This window comes from Helianthus annuus, chromosome 4 (genome assembly GCF_002127325.2).
Source record: "Helianthus annuus cultivar XRQ/B chromosome 4, HanXRQr2.0-SUNRISE, whole genome shotgun sequence".
Taxonomy (NCBI): Eukaryota; Viridiplantae; Streptophyta; class Magnoliopsida; order Asterales; family Asteraceae; genus Helianthus; species Helianthus annuus.
The window spans coordinates 186,009,015-186,029,731 of record NC_035436.2 but is presented as its reverse complement, the minus strand read 5'-3'; the positions used below and the strand labels follow the sequence as shown (position 1 = coordinate 186,029,731).

Here is a 20,717-nt window from a genome sequence, read left to right as displayed (position 1 = left end):
CTGCACACACGACAACATCCACAAGTTAGACGTGGAGTTCTTTCATTTGAAGATGACTGGGTCAGAAATTGAGGCTTATACTAAAAGGTCAAAGGAGCTGGCCGTTCTGTGTCCAACTATGGTGGACCCTCCTATCAGACGCATTGAGTTGTATCTCAAGGGGTTGGCACCAGAAATTCAAAGCCACGTGACATCGGCCAACCTTGCTAACATCCAGGATATTCAGCGCCTTGCTCATCGCCTCACGGATCAGGCAGTGGAACAAGACAGGCTGCCTAAGCGCATCAGCGCTACTGCTACCGTTACCACTTCTGCTACTCATGCCACCCCCAGTGACAACAAGAGAAAATGGGAGGGGGATTCTAGCAAAGGTTTAGCTTTAGTTCAGTCTCAGGTGCAGCAGCGGAAGACTGAAAACTATCAGAGCCCTAGTCAGCAATCTTCGGGCAGTCGCAGGCAAGGTGGTTATCGAGGGAACCTCCCAAGGTGTAACAACTGTAACAGACACCACAGTGGCCAGTGTAACAAGGGTCGCTGTCAGAGGTGCCTCAAGATGGGTTATGAGGCCAAGGATTGTAGGAGCCCGCGGCCTGCAAATCAGAATCAGCAGCAACAGCAAGCACAGCAGAATCAGCAACAGGGCAACAAGGGATGTTTTCATTATGGCGCTGAAGGTCACTTCAAAAGACACTGCCCTCAGTTAAACCGAAACCAGAACAACAACAACAACAATAACCAAGGCAACAGAAACAACAACGGTGGAAATAACAACGGCAACGAAGCTAGGGGACGTGCATTTGTGCTGGGGCAGGGTGATGCCAGAAATGATCCCAACGTAGTTATGGGTAAGTTTCTTCTTGACGACTTTTATGTTACTGTATTGTTTGATTCGGGTGCGGATACAAGTTATGTGTCTTTGAAAGTTAGCCAAATGTTAAAACGTGCACCAACTCCCCTAAACACCAAACATGTCGTAGAGTTAGCTAATGGCAAGAGTCTAGAGGCCACACACATAGTTCAGGGTTGTAATCTTATCCTCGCTGGTCAGACTTTCTCCATCGACCTCATTCCTATAGTTCTGGGTAGTTTTGACATCGTCATTGGTATGGATTGGTTATCCAAGCAGCAAGCAGAGATCCTATGTAAGGAGAAGATCATCCGTATTCCTCGTTCTGGTAAAGAACCTCTTGAAGTTCAAGGCGACAAGAGTGGTGCTGTGGTTGGCATCATCTCCTTCCTGAAGGCTCAGAAATGTTTGCGAAAGGGTCACACCGCCATTTTGGCACTAGTTACTGATGCATCATCGAAAGAGAAAAGAATAGAGGATATCCCTGTTGTACGTGAATTTCCTCAAGTGTTTCCTGAGATTTACCTGGGCTACCGCCTCATCGCCTGGTCGAGTTTCAAGTCGAGCTAGCTCTAGGAGCAGCACCTATAGCCCGCGCACCGTATCGATTAGCTCTAACTGAACTGGAAGAATTATCAAAGCAACTACAAGAGCTCTTGGATAAGGGCTTTATTCGTCCTAGCTCTTCGCCTTGGGGAGCTCCAGTGTTATTCGTGAAAAAGAAGGACGGTACCTTCAGATTGTGCATAAATTACCGCGAACTGAACAAGGTGACAGTGAAGAACCGTTACCCTCTACCACGTATCGATGACTTATTACCATCAGCTGAGAGTCCGGGATGAGGACGTCTCTAAGACAGCATTCAGAACTCGCTACGGCCACTACGAGTTTCTAGTCATGCCATTCGGGCTAACGAACGCGCCTGCAGTTTTCATGGACCTTATGAACAGGGTGTGCAAGCCTTATCTAGACAAATTTGTAATTGTTTTTATCGACGACATTCTGGTCTACTCCAAGAGTCAGGAGGAACACGAGCAGCACTTACGACTTATCTTGGAACTTCTTCGAATAGAACAACTGTACGCCAAGTTTTCAAAATGCGACTTCTGGCTTCGTGAAGTCCACTTTCTAGGCCATGTGGTAAACAAGGATGGGATTCATGTTGATCCATCCAAGGTAGATTCGATCAGGAACTGGCCTGCACCGCGTACACCAACGGAAATACGCCAATTCTTGGGTTTGGCGGGTTATTACAGGCGATTCATTAAAGACTTCTCAAAGATTGCGCAACCGCTTACTCTACTAACACAGAAAGGTGTTACCTATCGTTGGGGTAATACACAAGAAACGGTTTTTCAGTACCTAAAGGATAGGCTATGCAGCGTACCTATTCTCTCATTGCCAGAGGGCACGGATGATTTTGTGGTCTATTGCGACGCGTCGATTCAGGGTCTTGGTTGTATATAGATACAAAGGGATAAAGTCATTGCCTACGCTTCACGGCAACTTAAAGTTCATGAAGGGAACTATACTACACACGATTTAGAGCTGGGAGCTGTTGTTTTCGCGCTTAAGATATGGCGATACTACCTGTACGGTACCAAGTGCACTATTTACACCGATCACAGGAGTCTCGAGCATATTTTCAAGCAGAAGGAATTGAACATGCGGCAACGTCGGTGGGTTGAACTATTGAACGATTACGAATGCGCCATCAAGTACCATCCAGGCAAAGCCAATGTTGTGGCTGACGCTCTCAGTCGAAAAGATACTTAACCTAGGCGCGTGCGAGCACTGCAGCTTACTATTCAGTCTAGTCTTCCTGCACAGATACGTGATGCTCAGGTAGAAGCATTGAAACCAGAAAACGTAAGGGCTGAAGCCTTACGTGGCTCAAGGCAACGATTAGAACAGAAGGAAGACGGCGCCTACTATGTAACAGGACGCATTTGGGTTCCACATTATGGCAATTTACGCGAGCTAGTAATGGATGAAGCTCACAAGTCTCGCTACTCGGTACATCCAGGTTCGGATAAAATGTATCACGATCTCATAACTACATATTGGTGGCCTAGCATGAAGGCCCACATAGCAACTTACGTCGGCAAGTGTTTGACCTGTGCGAGAGTCAAGACGGAGTACCAGAAACCCTCAGGCCTACTTCAGCAACCCAAGATACCACAGTGGAAATGGGAAGAAATTTCCATGGATTTTGTTACTGGCCTGCCTAGATCCCAGCGTGGGAATGATACTATTTGGGTGATCGTGGATCGACTCACAAAGTCTGCTCATTTCTTGGCTATCAAAGAAACGGATAAGTTCTCTACCTTAGCAGACGTCTACTTGAAAGAAGTTGTTTCGAGGCACGGAGTGCCAACCTCTATTATTTCGGATCGGGATGCACGATTCACTTCGGAATTATGGCAAGCAATGCACAAATCTTTTGGCTCTCGGTTAGACATGAGCACAGCTTATCACCCTCAGACGGATGGGCAGTCTAAGCGCACGATTCAAACCCTAGAAGACATGCTTCGGGCACGTGTTATCGATTTTGGCAACAACTGGGAAAAGCATCTCCCTTTAGTGGAGTTTTCGTACAATAACAGTTACCACACCAGCATACAAGCCGCTCCGTTCGAGGCATTGTACGGACGTAAATGCCGCTCACCTCTCTGTTGGGCAGAGGTGGGGGATAGTCAAATCACAGGTCCAGAAATGGTAGTTGATGCTACTGAACGGATAGCACAGATACGACAGCGCATGGCAGCAGCTCGCGACCGTCAGAAAAGTTACGCTGATAAGCGCAGGAAACCGCTCGAGTTTCAAGTTGGGGATCGAGTGCTACTCAAATTCTCACCCTGGAAGGGTGTGGTTCGTTTTGGTAAACGGGGCAAGCTCAATCCGCGGTATGTTGGACCATTCGAAATCACTGAAAGAATAGGCAAAGTAGCCTACAGACTGAACTTACCAGCAGAACTCGGTGCAGTTCACAACGTTTTTCACGTGTCGAATCTGAAGAAATGTCTGTCAGATGAGACCCTCATATTTCCTTTGAAGGAGCTCACTATCGACGAACAGTTGCATTTCGTCGAGAAACCTGTTGAAATCACGGAACGGGATGTTAAGGTCCTCAAGAACACCAGAATACCTCTTGTACGAGTTCGTTGGAATTCCCGTCGTGGCCCACAGTATACCTGGGAACGAGAAGACCAAATGGAACTCAAGTATCCCCAGTTATTCCAGAACAATGCAACTACTACTGAGGCTGAAGCTACTACTGAATTTCGGGACGAAATTCCAAATCAACGGGGGGGGGGGGGGTGATGTGACACCCTAGGAAAACCAATAAACGATACAACTTACCTAGCTTCCTCAGTAACCGCATGCTAAATTTCGGGACGAAATTTCTTTCAAGTTGGGGATAATGTGACAACTCGAGTTTCCGAGATTCCACTTTCGCATTTATTGCACGTTCACTGTTTGTCTAGTTGCTTACTTACACAATTTGTTGCTTTGTAACTGTATACGTTTTGATTTGATAAAATTTTACGGATGATTTGACAAATACATGAACTTGGTGATGAAACTGTAAATTGTATGTCTTGTGCATGTATTATGTAATAGATAATACTTAAGGGTGTTTAGTGTTAATAGTGAAAATAAAACAAAACCCTTAACCCTAATCATTCTCACAATCATCATACGTACTTCAACATTCCTCTACAATTCTCTCTACAATCATCTTCTTGGCACAAGCTCTTCATCACTTTTGATCTCCCTCTCCATCTAGAATCAATCCAAGGTAATTATTTAATGGTTATTTGTTGTTAATCATTGATTGTTTGATTGATGCAAAAACCCTAGTTCTTCATATGATGGTTCTGTGTTTATTGATCAATTCTGATTATTGTGAAATGGTTATGATTAGTTGTGTAATCATTTGTCTGATGCTAAGACGCCTGATATGATAGAGATGGTTGATTGTTGATTAGATTACTGCAATGCAAATGTATGAAATTAGGGTTTCTTGATCGTAAGTGTAACTGTTCCATTGATTCTGTGAAATAGTTTTGGAATTCACGCATGATTGATTTTTAGTCCAAAGAATTGTGTCAGGGTTTTGTGAAATCACAAAGTCCGAGCTTTGATTGAATGATATGATCTAAGTTTTGTAAATGTTAAATGATCAGAGTTTTGCAATGAGGGTATAGTCCGAATTTTATTAACATGTATAAAGTCCGAATTTTATTAATAAGGTATGGGGTCCGAATTTTGATTGTTAAACTCACAAGGTCCGAATTTTACATAACTCACAAGGTCCGAATTTTATACATAACTCACAAGGTCCGAATTTTATATATAAGCACACAAGGTCCGAATTTTTCACAAGACACAAGGTCCAAATTTATTGATGATATGTAGTGTCCGAACTTTATGAATGGAGACTTGTCCAAGTTTTGGCTTGATGACCTTGTCCGAGTTTTCAAAGCATGATGCCTTGTTCGAAATCTTAGAATGATTATAAAGGGGTCCGACTTTTAGAATGAAAATAAAGGTCCGACTTTTATTTGGCTTAACATGGTCCGAACTTATGAAGCCCCTTGAGTCCGAGTTTTGTGTAATGCTCTCTTGTCCAAATTTTATGAGGGGAATTGCACGTGGTCCGAATTTTAAGGCAAAGGGTCCGAATTTCTTGTGATGCACACTAAGTCCGACTTTTGTTAAGAGGATTTGGTCCAAGTTTTATGTATTGTGTATGGTCTGAGTTTTTGTTGTCTGTTAAGTTGTTAGGTGGTTAACTCTATTAGTTTGTTAATTATGTATAGCCTATTAATACTGGAGGGCATGTTGTTTCTGTCAAGCATGTTAACTGAGTTAAGTTATGCATGTAACTTTGTTAAAATGTAACTCTGTCATATATGATAATCCAGTTAAGCTTATTAACTCAGTTAAGTGTATTATTGGATAAAGATATTAGAATAAACTGTGAAAGACTCTGATGTGAAGTACGTATGACACAAAATCGATTAACTGCTTATACGATACATGAGATTAACTGTCAAAAACTGCTTATACGATACATGAGATTAACTCTCAAGCACTTTGTGACATAGATTGTAAGTGAAACTTGACCAACATGAACTGACTGTGTGTAAATGCATTACCTTAGGCCTTGATTGATTGATTGATTGTTTGCGAGCACATAGTTTAGCATACCGAGCAAACCAAGGTGAGTTCACACTCTTACCAAGGCATGGGATTCCCGGGGTTTGGGAATGGGATTGAAGGAATGAGATTGAATAGATTTATACTTACAATGTTACTAGACTATCTACCATCGTCCTCGGATGCGCAGGATACATACGTAAAACCTACGTATACTTGTACACATCACTGTCCTCAGGTGGCGAAGGACACTTACGTAAAACCTACGTAAACTTATACTCATTACTGCCTCGGGTTGTGTCAGGCACTTACGTAAAACCTACGTAAACCCCCGCGTACCCCTGTCCTCGGTTGTGAAGGACACTTACGTAAAACCTACGTAAACTTTGTATGTACTACTGCTCTCGGTAACAAGAACACTTATGGTTACAAATAGTCTAGTGTATATGCAAACATGGGAAGCCCCCACTAATAGAACGTACTATCGGCCCAGTAGAGCCACATGATACGAAACAAACGTACTATTACGAACTTACTTACTGTGAACTCGCTCAACTAGTTGTTGACCCTCTGTTACATGCCTTGCAGGTCGTTAGGTATACATGGACCTTGCACTGGGAGGCGCGGTCATTGTGGACAAGGATCGTGATTGCTTTGATTAAACATTATGACATTACATACTTTATTTATGTTGGGCTTTTACTCATATGCTTCCGCTAAACGTTGAATTTATACTTATGTTTTGAACACCTTTCATATGGAATGGTTTGGTTAAATTACATTTACTTTTACTATATACATTGTTCTATATGATTGGTGGTTTGATCCTGGTCAGTCACGCTCCCAAGCGGTGATACTCCGCGTGTGGATTTTGGGGGTGTGACAAGCTCGAGCAAATGCTTTCGTGAAATCGTAAGGGGAAAAGTCTTCAGAAAGCATCGACCTCCATCTCCTTTAAATAATTAATGCCAACACAAGGGAGTAAGAAGAGGGAAATACTTGTACCAGGCCGATTACCTTAATGCAGTACCAATCAACAGCTACAATTCATTATGAAGTTATAATTGTTTCGTCCTGCGTCGTATTTGAAATCTGATTAATTACATGCATTTGTTAAATTTTTTTGCAATCGTAGACTCATAGAAATCTATTTTAATTATCAGATCACCATAGCAGAAACATTTACAAAAACAAACCTCAGAATAGATATAAACATCTAGGCGCGTTATCGAACGGTTGTAGATCTGAAACCACTAGATGAGACACTGCTTGAAAAAAACTCCTCAATACTTTGGCGATGCGACTGACGACAACGCACCACCTGATTCTCTGCATCCTCATCTCCATCACCATTACTGGATTTTATATCTTCATGGTCAGTGTCGCCTCCTAACCATTATTTGATCCATTGGTTACAAATTAAATCATCAAGTTGAAGAAATCGCAGCGACTGAGGATTTTCGTATGAATGTGTGGGTGTTAATTCTAATAAGAGATGGGAATGTGGCCGAAAACTGTCCTTAAATAATAACTTTCTCTAAATAATCTCCCACGATTTTGAAATCAGCAGGTCAAAAGCTATCCAGAAACCGTCCTGTAACCTCTCCTTCTAGAAGGTTTTCTTGAATTACAAGGGTCAGGATTTAATTTCAGTTTGATCTAATGGCTGAGATTGGTTGTTGTTTCCGTTAACTTTAATGGGAACATAAGAATATATAATATGGATTGGTATGAGAGGTCGGTTGTTATTACACTTGTATATTGAGGTTGGTAGAGGCAGAGCTAATGTGTTAGTAGGAATGGCACAGGCTACGGCTCAACCCCGTCTTCGTAGTGTAAAAATATTCCCCAACTCCGTCTCCGTAGTGTAAAAATATCTCTCAACTCCGTCTTCGTTATACAAAGGATACCCCTGATTCCAACTTTTTTTGGATACCCCTAAATTTTTGAGCTAGTTCTGCCGCTAGTATTAGACTAATCTTTCAAATAAAACAAACAAAAGCTATTATATAACATTTAATATAATTTATTTGGTACCAAAAGTTCTAGAATATTAATATATTAACGCAGAAAAGTAGTTTTCCTTAGATAAAAGTAGAAATGTTGCTCGAATCTTGCCGGAATTTAGAGAATTTGTTCGAAAAAACTCTCTAGAATCTGGCAATCTCGCCAGAATGTGCGCATAAACCATAACCTAGAGAATTAAGGCACAATTACCTCGACTTAAAGTGTAATTGTCTCACCTCACTTAGAAAATAGGCCCAAACGCAAAAAACAATGGCTTTTAAGAGCTATACAACATATTAAGAGTTCAAACTCTTGAATTGAACACATAAATCCATCCCAAACCAATATATATGCCAAGCAAACAAGTTATTATTATTAACCTATAAAGAAGCAAGATGTATATGCATATATGTGTTGTAATCTTTGCTTAGGGAATTTTTCAAAAAAAAAATATAGAATTTTCCTTTTTAATCCTAAAGTTTTAATCTTTCACAATTTAAGTTTAAAGTTTTAATCTTTGTTTTCTTTTTAACCCTAAAGTTTTAATCTTTCAAAATTTAAGTTTAAAGTTTTAATCTTTGGTAATTTAACCCCTTTGATTAATTTAATTTTTCACTTCTAATTCAAAAGTTTCCATCTTATACAATTTAACCCCTTTGATTAATTTGATTTTTCACTTTTAATTCAAAAGTTTCCATCTTTTGTGATTTGACCATTTTGATTTTTTTACTTATGTGTTGTAATCTTGGTTTTAGGGGTTTTTCAAAAAAAAATTGTTATGCATATGGTTGTTGTAACCTTGGCTTTGGGGGTTTTCCAAAAAAAAAAGATTTTTTTACTTTTCACCCAAAAGTTTTTCATAAATTACTTTTACACCAAAACTATTTGTTCTTTTTTTACTTTTAACACAAAACTTTTTATCCTTTGCAATCTATCCTCACAACATTTTTTACTTTCAACTTTGTTCCTTTATAGTTTTCATTTTCCGCAATTTTTCTTTTTATGCTTTGTTCTAAATTTTGTGACTTAACACATCGCAACGTGCGTCTTTGGTTTAACGTTTTTACGTTTCGTTCTAAATTTTGCCAGTTAACACGACACAACGTGCGTGTGTGAGTGAACGTTTTCACGTCTATTTTTTGCCGTTTAACAGGTTCAACATAACATGCGCGTCTTAAATCGACTTAGTTATAACTAAAAAATCTTCGCCGCATTGCGGCGGGTCGTAATCCTAGTTAGTTACAAAAAAAAAAAAAAAAAAAAAAAAAAAAAAAAAAAGACAATGTGAATGTGGTACTCTAATCTCATCTGACAAACACAAACTTCCAAGTATTCTCAACAGAAGTGGAATGTAAAAGTAAAAGCGAGACTCCCTTTGACCACTTTCCACCGTTGGCCGGAGTTCTTTCTCCGTCCACCCTATCAAACTGGCCGCACCTATCTTCAAACGCTTGTTCCCACCCACAACACGCCGCCAACCGTATTTCAACCGCCGCCGTACCTCCTCCATGGATCTCAACTTCTTCAAGTTCTGCTCCGGCCTCAAATTCCTCGGTTACTTGATGATTCTCCTCGTCGCCGCCATCACCGCCGTTTCCTACTACGCTGTTGTACTCCTCACCTGGGCCCCACGTATTTCCCACGGCGGTTTCACATCCTTCCTCTCCTTCCTCATCATCGTCTTGTTTCACCTTTTGGTATGTCTCTTAACCTCCTAAACCCTAACCACCCATTTTTTTTTTCATTTTTGTATATTTGATCTCTTAATAATTCAATTTTGTTATATCATGCCAACCAAGTTTACTTAATTGCAAGGTTGTAAGAATCACTAGCGATTAATCGGGATTAACAGGGATTAGTCGGGATTAATCGGATTGGGATTTTTAATTTAAGTTTCGGTTTTATATGTATATACACACATTTTATATTATATATTTTCTCAAGTAGACATGTTTTAACTACTTCTTCGACCCATATTTTCAAGTAGATAGGATTAAATGCCGGAATTTACAGGTTATTGTCAAGAATCTGGCTGGAATTTGGCTGGAATCGCTAGATTGCCACCGATTTTGACCATTTTTGACCGCCTACTGATTAATTGCCGATTAGATAAAAATTATTACTCGGTGAACCTGGACTAGCGATTAATCGGCGACTAATCAGAGGCTAGTCGCGATTTTTACAACCATGGTTAATTGGGAAAAAAGACGTCATATTTGATCAATTTCGTATTTTTCAGTTTCATATCTGTTCAGAAGGTGTTTAGTGTTTACAGAACTGTTTAAAATGGTCCGTAGATAAACACCTGTCTGTAGGTGTCGTTCGGGTTGGGTAATCGGGTTTGGGTTTTGAATAGGATTAATCTTAATCAAATATCGATCCATTCCAGATTCGGTTAATTGGTATTCGGGTTTGGGTAGTTCCGTAATTGGATTTGGTAATTTGAGGAAAATTGGCTGCTTAATCGAAAACATAGTCGTTATGAAACTAAATTTTCATAAATATTACATGTATGTACTAAAAGTATAACAGACTACAATTAAACCAAAAATAATCAATTGTTCATCTACAATCATCATGACCCAAGCAGTGGCGAAGCTTGAGATTTCCGACCCGGGGGGGGGGGGGGGGTCGAAAACGTATATACCAAAAAATTTCTCTACGAAAACCACATATATTACACTACTGAGCGAAAAGTTCGGGGGTCCCCCCCGGGCCCCTTAATAGCTGCGCCCCTGGACCCAAGTGATTGGATGTTCATCTACAATAAGTGATAGTTCGATAATCAAACGAGTTGTAGTTGATGTTTTATATGGGTCATAATCAAACCAGTTCGATAATCACGTATATAAAAAAAACAAATGTTAGTAAAAAAATCTCGAAGAATATAACATGACTAAATGAATGAGGTTTTCGAAACAGGCTCTAATATCATAATATCCCGTATTGCAGCTTGTGATGTTAACATGGAGTTATATCATGGTAGTTATCAACGACCCGGGCTCTGTTCCTGAAAACTGGAAACCCCCTTCACAGGAAAATCTAGAAGCGGGACCCGATGATAATACTTCAGCATCTACATCTGTAGATGTGCCTGAAAATAGACAAGCTTTGGGGTACTGCCGTCATTGTCGAAACGGAAAGCCACCGCGTTGCCATCATTGTTCTGTTTGTAAGTTAGATTTAATATATATGTTTTAATATAAATACAGGTTGATAATCAGTCGCGTTCATGTTTTCGGAAAAGTGTTGAAACCTCACATGGGCTATGGAATCACATACCGTGGTGAACAACTAAATAACTAAACAAAAACAACACAATTACTTTGTGTAATCAAAAACATTAAAAATCAACAGCAGTAACACAATATATTTATATACATATAAAATAAATAACAATTTAATAAACATTCACAATCTAGCCATCAAACTCCACAAAATTACAAATAAGCCAAAACTCTAACCTCATTTTTAACCTCCTGCTCACAACCCGTTCCATCCAACTTCTTAGAACATCCGAATCCCCGGCCGTCTGAATCACAACACAAACTCTTTCTTCCCCCTTGAAACCGTCGCAATAAGCTATTCAGGACCTCCAACAAACAAACGGGTCGGGTCGGGTTGGGTCATGGGTCAAAACGGGTTCGAGTCAGAACGGGTTAGGGTCAGAACGGGTTCGGGTCGAAACGGGTCCGGGTCAGAACGGGTTTCGGGTCGGGTCAGAATTTTTTTATGAACTTGCAGTAACCGTCTATATACTCCACTGACAACACTTTTTTTCAGTTTCTTCTTCCTTGATCTACTTCAAGTTTGAAGAATCTGTTGTTTACGCGCTCAATTACATAACCGTACCTAGCTATTAGAGAGACCTACCTTTGTTTCTGTGAACTAGTGAGTTTGGTCCTTAATTTTGCGTCCTTATTAGGTCTACTACAAGCTGAAAAACAGATTCTGATTTGGATTTATATAGATAAGTTTGCTGATAAAAAAATGGTCAAATCACTTCCACAAAGTTGTGTATCAAGCACATTGGGAAATTATATTAGTTTAGATGCTTTATTTCAGTATGATTTCGGGTCGAAATGGTAGGGGTCGAAACGGTACGCGTCGAAATGGTTTGATTCGAAACGGTACTGGTGGAAACGGTACGGGTTGAAACGGTACGGGTCGAAACAGTTCGCGTCGAAACGGTACGGATCGAAACTGTACGAAACTCGTCTCGTGCGGAAACACGTGTCGGCCCAAAACCCGTTGCGATCCGAAACCCGTCCCGTGCAAAAACCCGTGTCGGCTTGAAACCCGTCCCGAACCGACCCCGTTCCGATCCAAAACCTGCGTCGTGCTGAAACTCGTCTTGGCCCGAAACTCAATTTGAACTAAACCCATTCCGATCCAAAACCCTTTTCGTGCCGTAACCCGTCTCGTGTGGATACTTGTGCCGGCTCGAAACCCATTCCGATCCAAAACATGCCCCGTTTCTTTAAGACACTAACCCACATCGACCCATTTCTTTAATGTTGTCGACCCGCTTTGACCTGAAAATAACAAGATGAAATTTCAAGTGACCCATTGTGACCCATTTAGTTAAAATATCTTACCCAAACCAACCCCTATAACTTTAAAAGCAACCCAAATTGACGCACTTGGAAGGCTTTGGGTCAAGATTGCCCCCTCTAGTTGATATGTTATACATTTTAAAGACTTCTCATATATGTTGCAGGTCAAAGATGTGTTTTGAAGATGGATCATCATTGTGTATGGGTGGTGAACTGTGTTGGCGCACGGAACTATAAATTTTTTCTATTGTTTTTGGTAAATTTACTCTTTATTTTATTGAAGTGATTGATTATTCGTATTCATCTATTAATTAACCTTTTTTTTTTTTTAAATTCAGTTGTATACATTTCTAGAGACAACATTGGATGTTATAGTATTGCTTCCAAGTTTCATGAAATTCTTCAAAGAAGCGACAGGTCACACGAACTCAGCAAGTGATCTTGCTCTTACGTTTTTGACTTTCGGTAACAACTTCCCTGGCCGAATTTACGATTTTTTATGCAAATTTCCCCTGTTTCTTACACATTTGCATTTTGATGCAGTTTTGAATGTAGCTTTTGCACTAAGCCTCCTTTTTTTCATCATAATGCATGCGTCTCTTCTTTCCAGCAACACCACTTCGATAGAGGTAATTATGAGAATATAATTTGTCATATTTTTCATATAAAGGTAACATAGCAAGGCGCTTAATAAGCAAGGGCTTTTTTAGGCGTATACCTGTTTCAGACCTGTTTAAACATGTTCAGACGATTTCTGGCCGAAATTCGTCGGAACTTGGCTTGAAAAATGCGCTTGAGGTCCTGAAACTGGGGCTTTTGAAGCGAAGTGAGAAGGCTGCGCTGGGCCTGAAAAGTGGGCCTAGGCACGTGCGTGGGTGAGCCTTGACAACAGTGACATCAACTAATATTATAATAAAAAAGAAATTTTAGACCGGCCCATGTTAAACAAACAGGTCAAAGAAGCTCAAGGTTGATTCTATACCCTTGTGGCTGCAACATATGAAAAAAAAAAAACATTAATTCCATGTTTCCTAAAACCTAGGGCTGGCAATTCTGGCACGGACACGATAACACGACACGAACCTACACGAAGTTATCATGTTTCGTGTTTGACCTTAACAGGTTTCGTGTCTAAACAGGTTAAAACCCGTTAACCTATTAAGACCCGTTAGATACATATTAATAATTAAAAATTAAAAAAAATATCATATGTAGGTGTGGACATGGGGTCATCAGTCGTGGAGCTCGGGATGAATTATACACAAACACACATGGTTCTTTTTCCATAATCCAAACCCTAATTTTTAAATATCTCATAAACACCACCATTCCCAATCGGTTCACAACTTCCCCAATTTGGTCGTGTTCGTGTCCTAAACAGGTCGTGTTCGTGTCTTAACAGGCCGTGTTCATATCCTAAACAGGTCGTGTTCATGTCTTAAACAGGTCGTGTTCGTGTCTTAACAGGTCGTGTTCATGTCTTAAACAGGTCGTGTTCGTGTCTTAACAGGTCGTGTTCGTGTCCTAAACAGGTCGTATGATACGTTGGTAATTTTTTTGTGTCTTAACAGGTCGATTCGTGTAACCTGTTTATTAATAGGTTCGTGTTCGTGTTTCAAAAATCTGACACGATAAGATTTCGTGTCGTGGTCGTGTTTACGTGTTTCGGGTTCGTGTCTTATCGTGTTCGTGTCTTAGCAGATCGGGTTGACCTGTTATGCCAACCCTACTAAAACCTGCTTATAAAAGAGAAAAGAAGGTTTTTTTATTATATTATATTTTATTTTATTTTTCCCACCTAATTTAAATGCTTTTTTCTGAACCGAAAAACGTCTCTAGGTTTGAATCCTTCTTAATCTAATACAATACCAAGGGTCCAAGTTGTAGATGGCTATCATCATCACATTTTAACTTTCTTATCAACGTTTCTGTAACAGGTCTATGAGAAGAAAGGAGTAGTGAGGTGGAAATATGACTTGGGACGCAAGAAAAATTTTGAGCAGGTAATTCATATTCATGTGTAGTTCGTACAATACAAGGGATTCTTAACATAAATTAGATTTGTTTTCCAGATTAAGATAAACGTTGTTAACTTAAATGACTATTTACTTTTGTGTCTTATTGCAGGTTTTTGGCACGCGAAAGGCGCTTTGGTTGCTTCCTTTATTTGCCAAGGAAGATTTGGAGAATATACCGGCGTTACATGGCTTAGATTTTCCTACATGTTCGGATGATGAATCCTAAGTTTTAACATCCTACCAGCCAGCTTGATTTGTAAAGTTTTGTATAAAAATTAGTGTTATAAGTTGATTCATTAGTTTAAAAAAAAAAAAAAAAATCTCATTTCTTTTGATATGCAACACTTTACCTGCACAATGACTTTTTGAACCGTTTCAGGCATTGACTAGTAAAAATCTTGAATGGACAATGCACATTGTATTTGATATATTAGTATTACTATTATTCATAAGTTTTCATTTTCGTTATATAAGAGTGACGTTGATGTTCATGTCGGCTATGAATATCGATTAATGGTGTTCCATTGTGGTGATGGGGTAAGCAACAATGCGATGCCGATCATGTTCATTGTCTTTGGGCTTGTGAACCTGTGACTGAAGCTCTCCTTTCTTTGTGTATTGGTATTTATCTCTTTTGCTATCCTTTATTGGCGGGTTTTAGGTTTTATTGATGAACCCGAACACTACTTATAGATTTATTTGTGTCAAAGGTGTTAATCTTGTCCATATATATTTTTAATATCGTGTAATACGAAAACAATGTGTAACCCATTTTTCTAAAAAAATCAAATGGGGTGACATTTAAGTATGTTGGGCCTGCAAATGAGTTGTAGTCAAGTTGTAAATGGGTTGGTAAGGCGTAATAAAATGGATAAATGGGTTGTCCTTGTAAAACATCATGTTTTTACTTTTAACTCTAATTTTGAACGAGTTGACAGATCGACTTGTTTAATTGAAGGGGTCAAACAAATCAACACCAATTGAACATGTCAACCCGAACATAAGAAGTTTATTAAACGGGTCAGGCATCTTGCTTCTCTTTTCAATTGTTCACGACTGTCTTTTACAAGCAATATATGTGGATGAAGTAACTTTGTCTTATGATACTACACCATACCATACCATACGAAACCCGACCTATACATGTACTACACGGACAGGCATATATGGGACTTACCGTACTGTACTGTACTATACTACACTACACCATATGATACGATAGTATACTATGCGATACCTATACTACACTTATAAGCCTATATGGGGCCTATACGATACTATACTATACTACGCGATATTGTTGAATACGATATTAGACTATATGATACCTATGTCATACCTATATGCCTATATGGGGTCTGTACAATATTGTACTACACGATATGAAACGATACGATACGATATTATGTTATACTATACAATACGATACCTATGCTACACCTATATGCCTACATGGGGCCTATCCGATGCTATACTGCACGATTAATTTAAAAATATTTTTTATTTTAAAAAGTTACTTTAATTTTCGTTAAAAGTATTGTATAAAAATGTTCTTAAAAATAATATTGATACACGATTAAACTTTGTTAAAACAAAAAATATTGTATAAAAATGTTAAAAAAAAACCATCAACACGCTGCATATAGAGATATACACAGTGCATATAGAGTGAACTTTAATTTTATAAAGTTCGTATAATCTGATATTTTTGGAATTTGTAAAAGCTATACGTTGCATATAAGATTATACGAACTTTGTTGCCGGTTGTATTGGGTTTGTTATTTATATAATCGAATATATATTTAGGTGCCATATAATATTTGAATAGTCGGGTAACTTTAATATAAGAGTTAATTATTTGATTGGTCTCTCTCTATACTATCTTTATCTTTTATTGAAACAGCATATGAAACAAGGGAAAAGATCAAATAGGAAGTTTATTTTGGCTAGGAAGTATAGGAAGCAATCTTAGCCGTTCATCTTCTTTTTTAAAATTTTGGACGCGTGGGCTTTTTCGTCTTTTTACATTATCATATCTTCATTTTAATTCGATTATAGATTCTGTTACCTCTTTTCTTAGTTCATCACTTTCATAACAGAATTGAAAATTCTATAACCCTAAATCACAATCGATCGCAAATTCACCTCTTTTCAAGCATTAATCTTGTTTCGTTCGTCAATTCGATAACCTCAATGTCTTCTTCAGACTCTGCTGGTAAGTTTAGCTTCAATTTTGAGTAAATTTTTGTTATTTTTTCTGAAATTCATTGTTTTACGTTTTATAATTCGTGATTCTGTTATTAATATTTGATTTTTCATAAGTTTAATTGTTATTGTTGTATAATTTAACATAATTTGTTCGTTTTGTTTCTTCATCATTTATTGCGTTTTAGTGAAGAGTTGCATTTTATGCATTCAAACTTTAAATTTAAGATTAATGTAATATAAAGCAATAACTGTCAGTGTTGTACAATTTTAGAGTTTTGTTCGTTTCATACATTGTTTTGTTTATTCATCATTTGATACGTTTTACTGAACGTATTGCGTTTTATGCTTTTATCCATATTAGTTCATATACAAACTTTAAAGGTCTGTATTTTTAAATTTTTATTAACATATTTTGAGATTTAACACTAAAAACATTATTATATAAGAGGTATTGCGTTTTATAGTTATTTGTTAATTATTTCAGATCACATTTCCAAGTGGGAGGAACGTGTATGCTTAAACAGTGGAAGAAAGTTTTTCAAACCTAAAGTCAGTGGATCCATTACACCTGCTGTTGGAATGTTTTTTAAATCATTTGATGAGGCTTTTGCGTTTTATCAGAGATATGCACTTGCTGCAGGTTTTTCTGCAAGAAAAAATACCTCTTGGAAAAATGGTGGTGGTTTAGTGAAAATAAGATATATTGTCAGCTCAAAAGAAGGATTTCATGTTAGCAAAGAAATAGATGCTGGTTCAGTTGATGAGAATAGTAAAAAGATTGTTAGATGTAATAGAGGTTCAAAAAGAGTTGGATGCAATGCTCATGTGAAATTAATATTAGAGAACAATAAAAAGTTTAAAATCTACTACTTTGAAGAAGAACATAATTAGGGGTGTTCAAAAAAAAAATCCGAATCCGAAACCGAATCCGAAATATCCGAAAACTCGTATCCGAAATATCCGAATTTTCGGATATCCGAATTTTCGGATATCCGATAATCGGATAATCCGAAAATTCGGATTCGGATTCGGATAGTGATTTTGAGAATTTTCGGATAATCGGATTATCCGAAAATATCCGAAAATTTAATTTTTATTTTTTCGGATATCCGAATATCCGAAAATATCCGAAGTATCCGAAAAATATCCGAAGTATCCGAAAAATATCCGAAATATCCGAAAAAATATCCAAAATATCCGAAAAATATCCGAAATATCCGAAATTTATATTCGGATATTTGAAACTATCCAAAAAATCTGGTTCCATATATTAAAAAATAATAAAAAAATAAAAATTAAATAAAAAATTGGATATTCGGATCCGATTAGATATCCGAACCCGAATCCGAAATTTTGGATATTCGATTTTCGGATATCCGAAATTTCGGATTCGGGTTCGGATGTCAATATTTCACTATCCGAAATTTTGGATATCCGATTTTCGGATATCCGAAAACCGGATTATCCGATCTTGAACACCCCTAAACATAATCATATCTTTGTTGAAGATGAAGATATTTATTTCTTGCCGGCTGCTAGAAGTATTGATTATGTTAAAGAAAGTTTTATACCTGGATTGTCTGCAATCAATATTGGATCTGTTAAAGCATTCAATATTATGAAAACAATGTATGGTGGTTTTGGTGAAGTTGGTGCTAGTAAAGTTGATTGTAAGAACTATAAAAGGGATTTGAATCTTTATATAGGAGAGTATGATGCAGAAATGGTAGTTAGGCGTCTTATTAGGAAGAAAGAATGTTGTCCTGGTTTCACATGTGATTATGTTATTAGTGAAGATAGAAGATTGAAAGGACTTTTCTGGGCTGATAAGCAATCAAAAACAAATTATACAGTGTTTGGTGACATAGCTGGTTTTGATGCTACTTATAAATCAAACAAGTAAGTTTTTTTCATTTATTGCGTTATATATCCTGTTCTATTTTTTCTAATGCTTTATTAATTTGTTTTTATGTAGATATGATTTAGTTTTTGTACCATTTACTGGGATTGATAATCATTTTAGGAATGTCACATTTGGTGGTGCATTACTTGGTTCTGAGACTGCAGATTCTTATAGATGGCTTTTAAGGTGCTTTGTTAATGCTTTTGGAAATGAGCCTAAAGTTGTTACTGATCAAGATGCTGCAATGAAGAGAGCTATTAAGGATGTACTTTCAAGAAGTAGGCATAGGTTATGTATGTGGCATATATGGGAGAAATTGAAGACAAAGGTATTAACTGCGTTTTATGATATAATAAACTGCAATTTTTATATAGGTTTATTATTGCGTTTTATATATTATACTATAAGATCTCCAAACACTTTTATTAATAGAATTACAAAACAATTGCGTTTTACCATTAATGCATTATGTTTATCATTTTCAATATATTGCGTTTTAAAATATCGCGTTTTATGTTTAATAATTTTATTACTTTTTATACAGGTTGGTCCTGTTTTGTCAGCAAACATTGATTTTAATACAAGAATGACTCATGTTGTTTGGAATGATACTATTATTCCAGAAAATTTTGAAACTGAGTGGCATTCAATAATGTCTACTTTTGAATTGGAAAATCATGAGTGGTTAAAAGATATGTATGATCTTCGATTTGATTGGATTCCCGCTTATTACCATGGAGAGAATTTGGCTGGTCTTATGCGTACTACGTCTAGATGTGAAAGCGAGAATTACTTCTTTGGTCAGATTTGCAATCCAAGATGTACACTTGTTGAATTTTTCACTCATTTTGAGACTGCAATGGATATTCAAAGGCATGAGCATAGGAGGAATGATCATGATACAAGGTATATTCAGTCTAAGACCTGGAGTGACTTTGTATTGGAGAAACAAGCATCAGAAATATATACCAAAACAACTTTTAAAGATATTCAGATTGAAATTGATGCTGCCATTACAAAGTGTATGTCAAAGTCTCATGATACTGTGGGTGATGTTCAATATTATGAAATAAAGGATTTCAAACAGCCATGCACATCTTTATTCAAGGTAATTTTTTAAATTTATATTGTTTTAAACATCTATTGCGTTTTATTTTTTCCATTATTTGTTGCGTTTTATCATTAATGATCATATACTTAATTTATGTATTATATTTATTATTGATTGCGTTTTATATTACATTTCACTAATTTTATATAGCTTTTTAATTTTATTTACAGGTTCAATACAGCAAACAAGAAGATGGTTTAAGTATAAGTTGTTCTTGCAAACGGTTTGAAAAATTTGGTATATTGTGCCGCCATATATTTTATGTTCTACGGTATGATGATATAACTGAGTTTCCTAGAAGATATGTTCATAGAAGATGGATGAGAGATGTTGTTTTAAATGGATCAAATCATTGCAATATTCGGTTTGATGAAATTGGTAGGAATAGTGAAATTGATAAAGTTTTTAGAGAAATCGTTGTTGCAAATGAGTATGTGGTTAATAGGTTGGTTGGGGATTTAGATGAGCTGTGTCGTTACAGGGATCATATTAAAAGTTATATTGCTAAAGCAAATGAGGTTATGGTTGCTGCGCCGCCTCCTAGTCGCAAAGAAAGATTTGCTATATTGGAGGGAACTTAGAAAAGTCAGATTCTATGATTCGTGTCCCGATCAAAATAAGGACCAAAGGACGCGGTGTACAAAAAAGGATCAAGTCTAATCGTGAGATTGCAATTCAGAAATCATCAAAGATCCAGAAATCGTGTCGTGTATGTGGTGGAAAAGGACATAACAGTCGCACATGTAAAGATAAGGTTTCTTCTAATGCTATAGGTTCTAGCAATGCAATGTAAGTAGGTATACAAATTCTGATATCAATAAGAAAGAAAATTTTTTTGTCATTGCGTTTTATGATGTATAGGTTTCATCTCTTTTTGTTATTGCGTTTTGTGATATCCTTC

The 20,717-nt window shown here is 37.5% G+C and overlaps 2 protein-coding genes across 2 annotated transcripts; both read left to right on the top strand.

The window, feature by feature from the left end:
- Nucleotides 1-9,290: 9,290 nt before the first annotated feature.
- LOC110937515 (probable protein S-acyltransferase 12) lies at nt 9,291-15,022 on the top strand. The gene is made up of 7 exons (XM_022179946.2): nt 9,291-9,717; nt 10,973-11,192; nt 12,741-12,832; nt 12,915-13,041; nt 13,120-13,205; nt 14,514-14,579; nt 14,704-15,022. Exons 1-7 carry the CDS (start codon nt 9,529-9,531, stop codon nt 14,818-14,820), a joined length of 897 nt encoding a protein of 298 aa, XP_022035638.1. The 5' UTR covers nt 9,291-9,528; the 3' UTR covers nt 14,821-15,022.
- Nucleotides 15,023-16,787: 1,765 nt separating this feature from the next.
- On the top strand, nt 16,788-20,397 carry LOC110934028 (protein FAR1-RELATED SEQUENCE 5-like). The gene is made up of 6 exons (XM_022177223.1): nt 16,788-16,809; nt 17,287-17,589; nt 18,311-18,701; nt 18,778-19,033; nt 19,250-19,813; nt 19,987-20,397. Exons 1-6 carry the CDS (start codon nt 16,788-16,790, stop codon nt 20,395-20,397), a joined length of 1,947 nt encoding a protein of 648 aa, XP_022032915.1.
- The last annotated feature ends 320 nt before the right edge of the window (nt 20,398-20,717 follow it).

What these genes read in the sequence shown, in the direction of transcription:
- LOC110934028 (XM_022177223.1), top strand. Translation starts at nt 16,788, where the DNA reads ATGTCTTCTTCAGACTCTGCTG. An exon ending in GCTACTTATAAATCAAACAA is followed by an intron (nt 18,702 to 18,777) that starts GTAAGTTTTTTT and finishes GTTTTTATGTAG; the next exon opens with ATATGATTTAGTTTTTGTAC. An exon ending in GGGAGAAATTGAAGACAAAG is followed by an intron (nt 19,034 to 19,249) that starts GTATTAACTGCG and finishes CTTTTTATACAG; the next exon opens with GTTGGTCCTGTTTTGTCAGC.
- LOC110937515 (XM_022179946.2), top strand. Translation starts at nt 9,529, where the DNA reads ATGGATCTCAACTTCTTCAAGTTCTGCTCCGGCCTCAAATTCCTCGGT. An exon ending in TCGTCTTGTTTCACCTTTTG is followed by an intron (nt 9,718 to 10,972) that starts GTATGTCTCTTA and finishes CCCGTATTGCAG; the next exon opens with CTTGTGATGTTAACATGGAG. An exon ending in GCAACACCACTTCGATAGAG is followed by an intron (nt 13,206 to 14,513) that starts GTAATTATGAGA and finishes TTTCTGTAACAG; the next exon opens with GTCTATGAGAAGAAAGGAGT.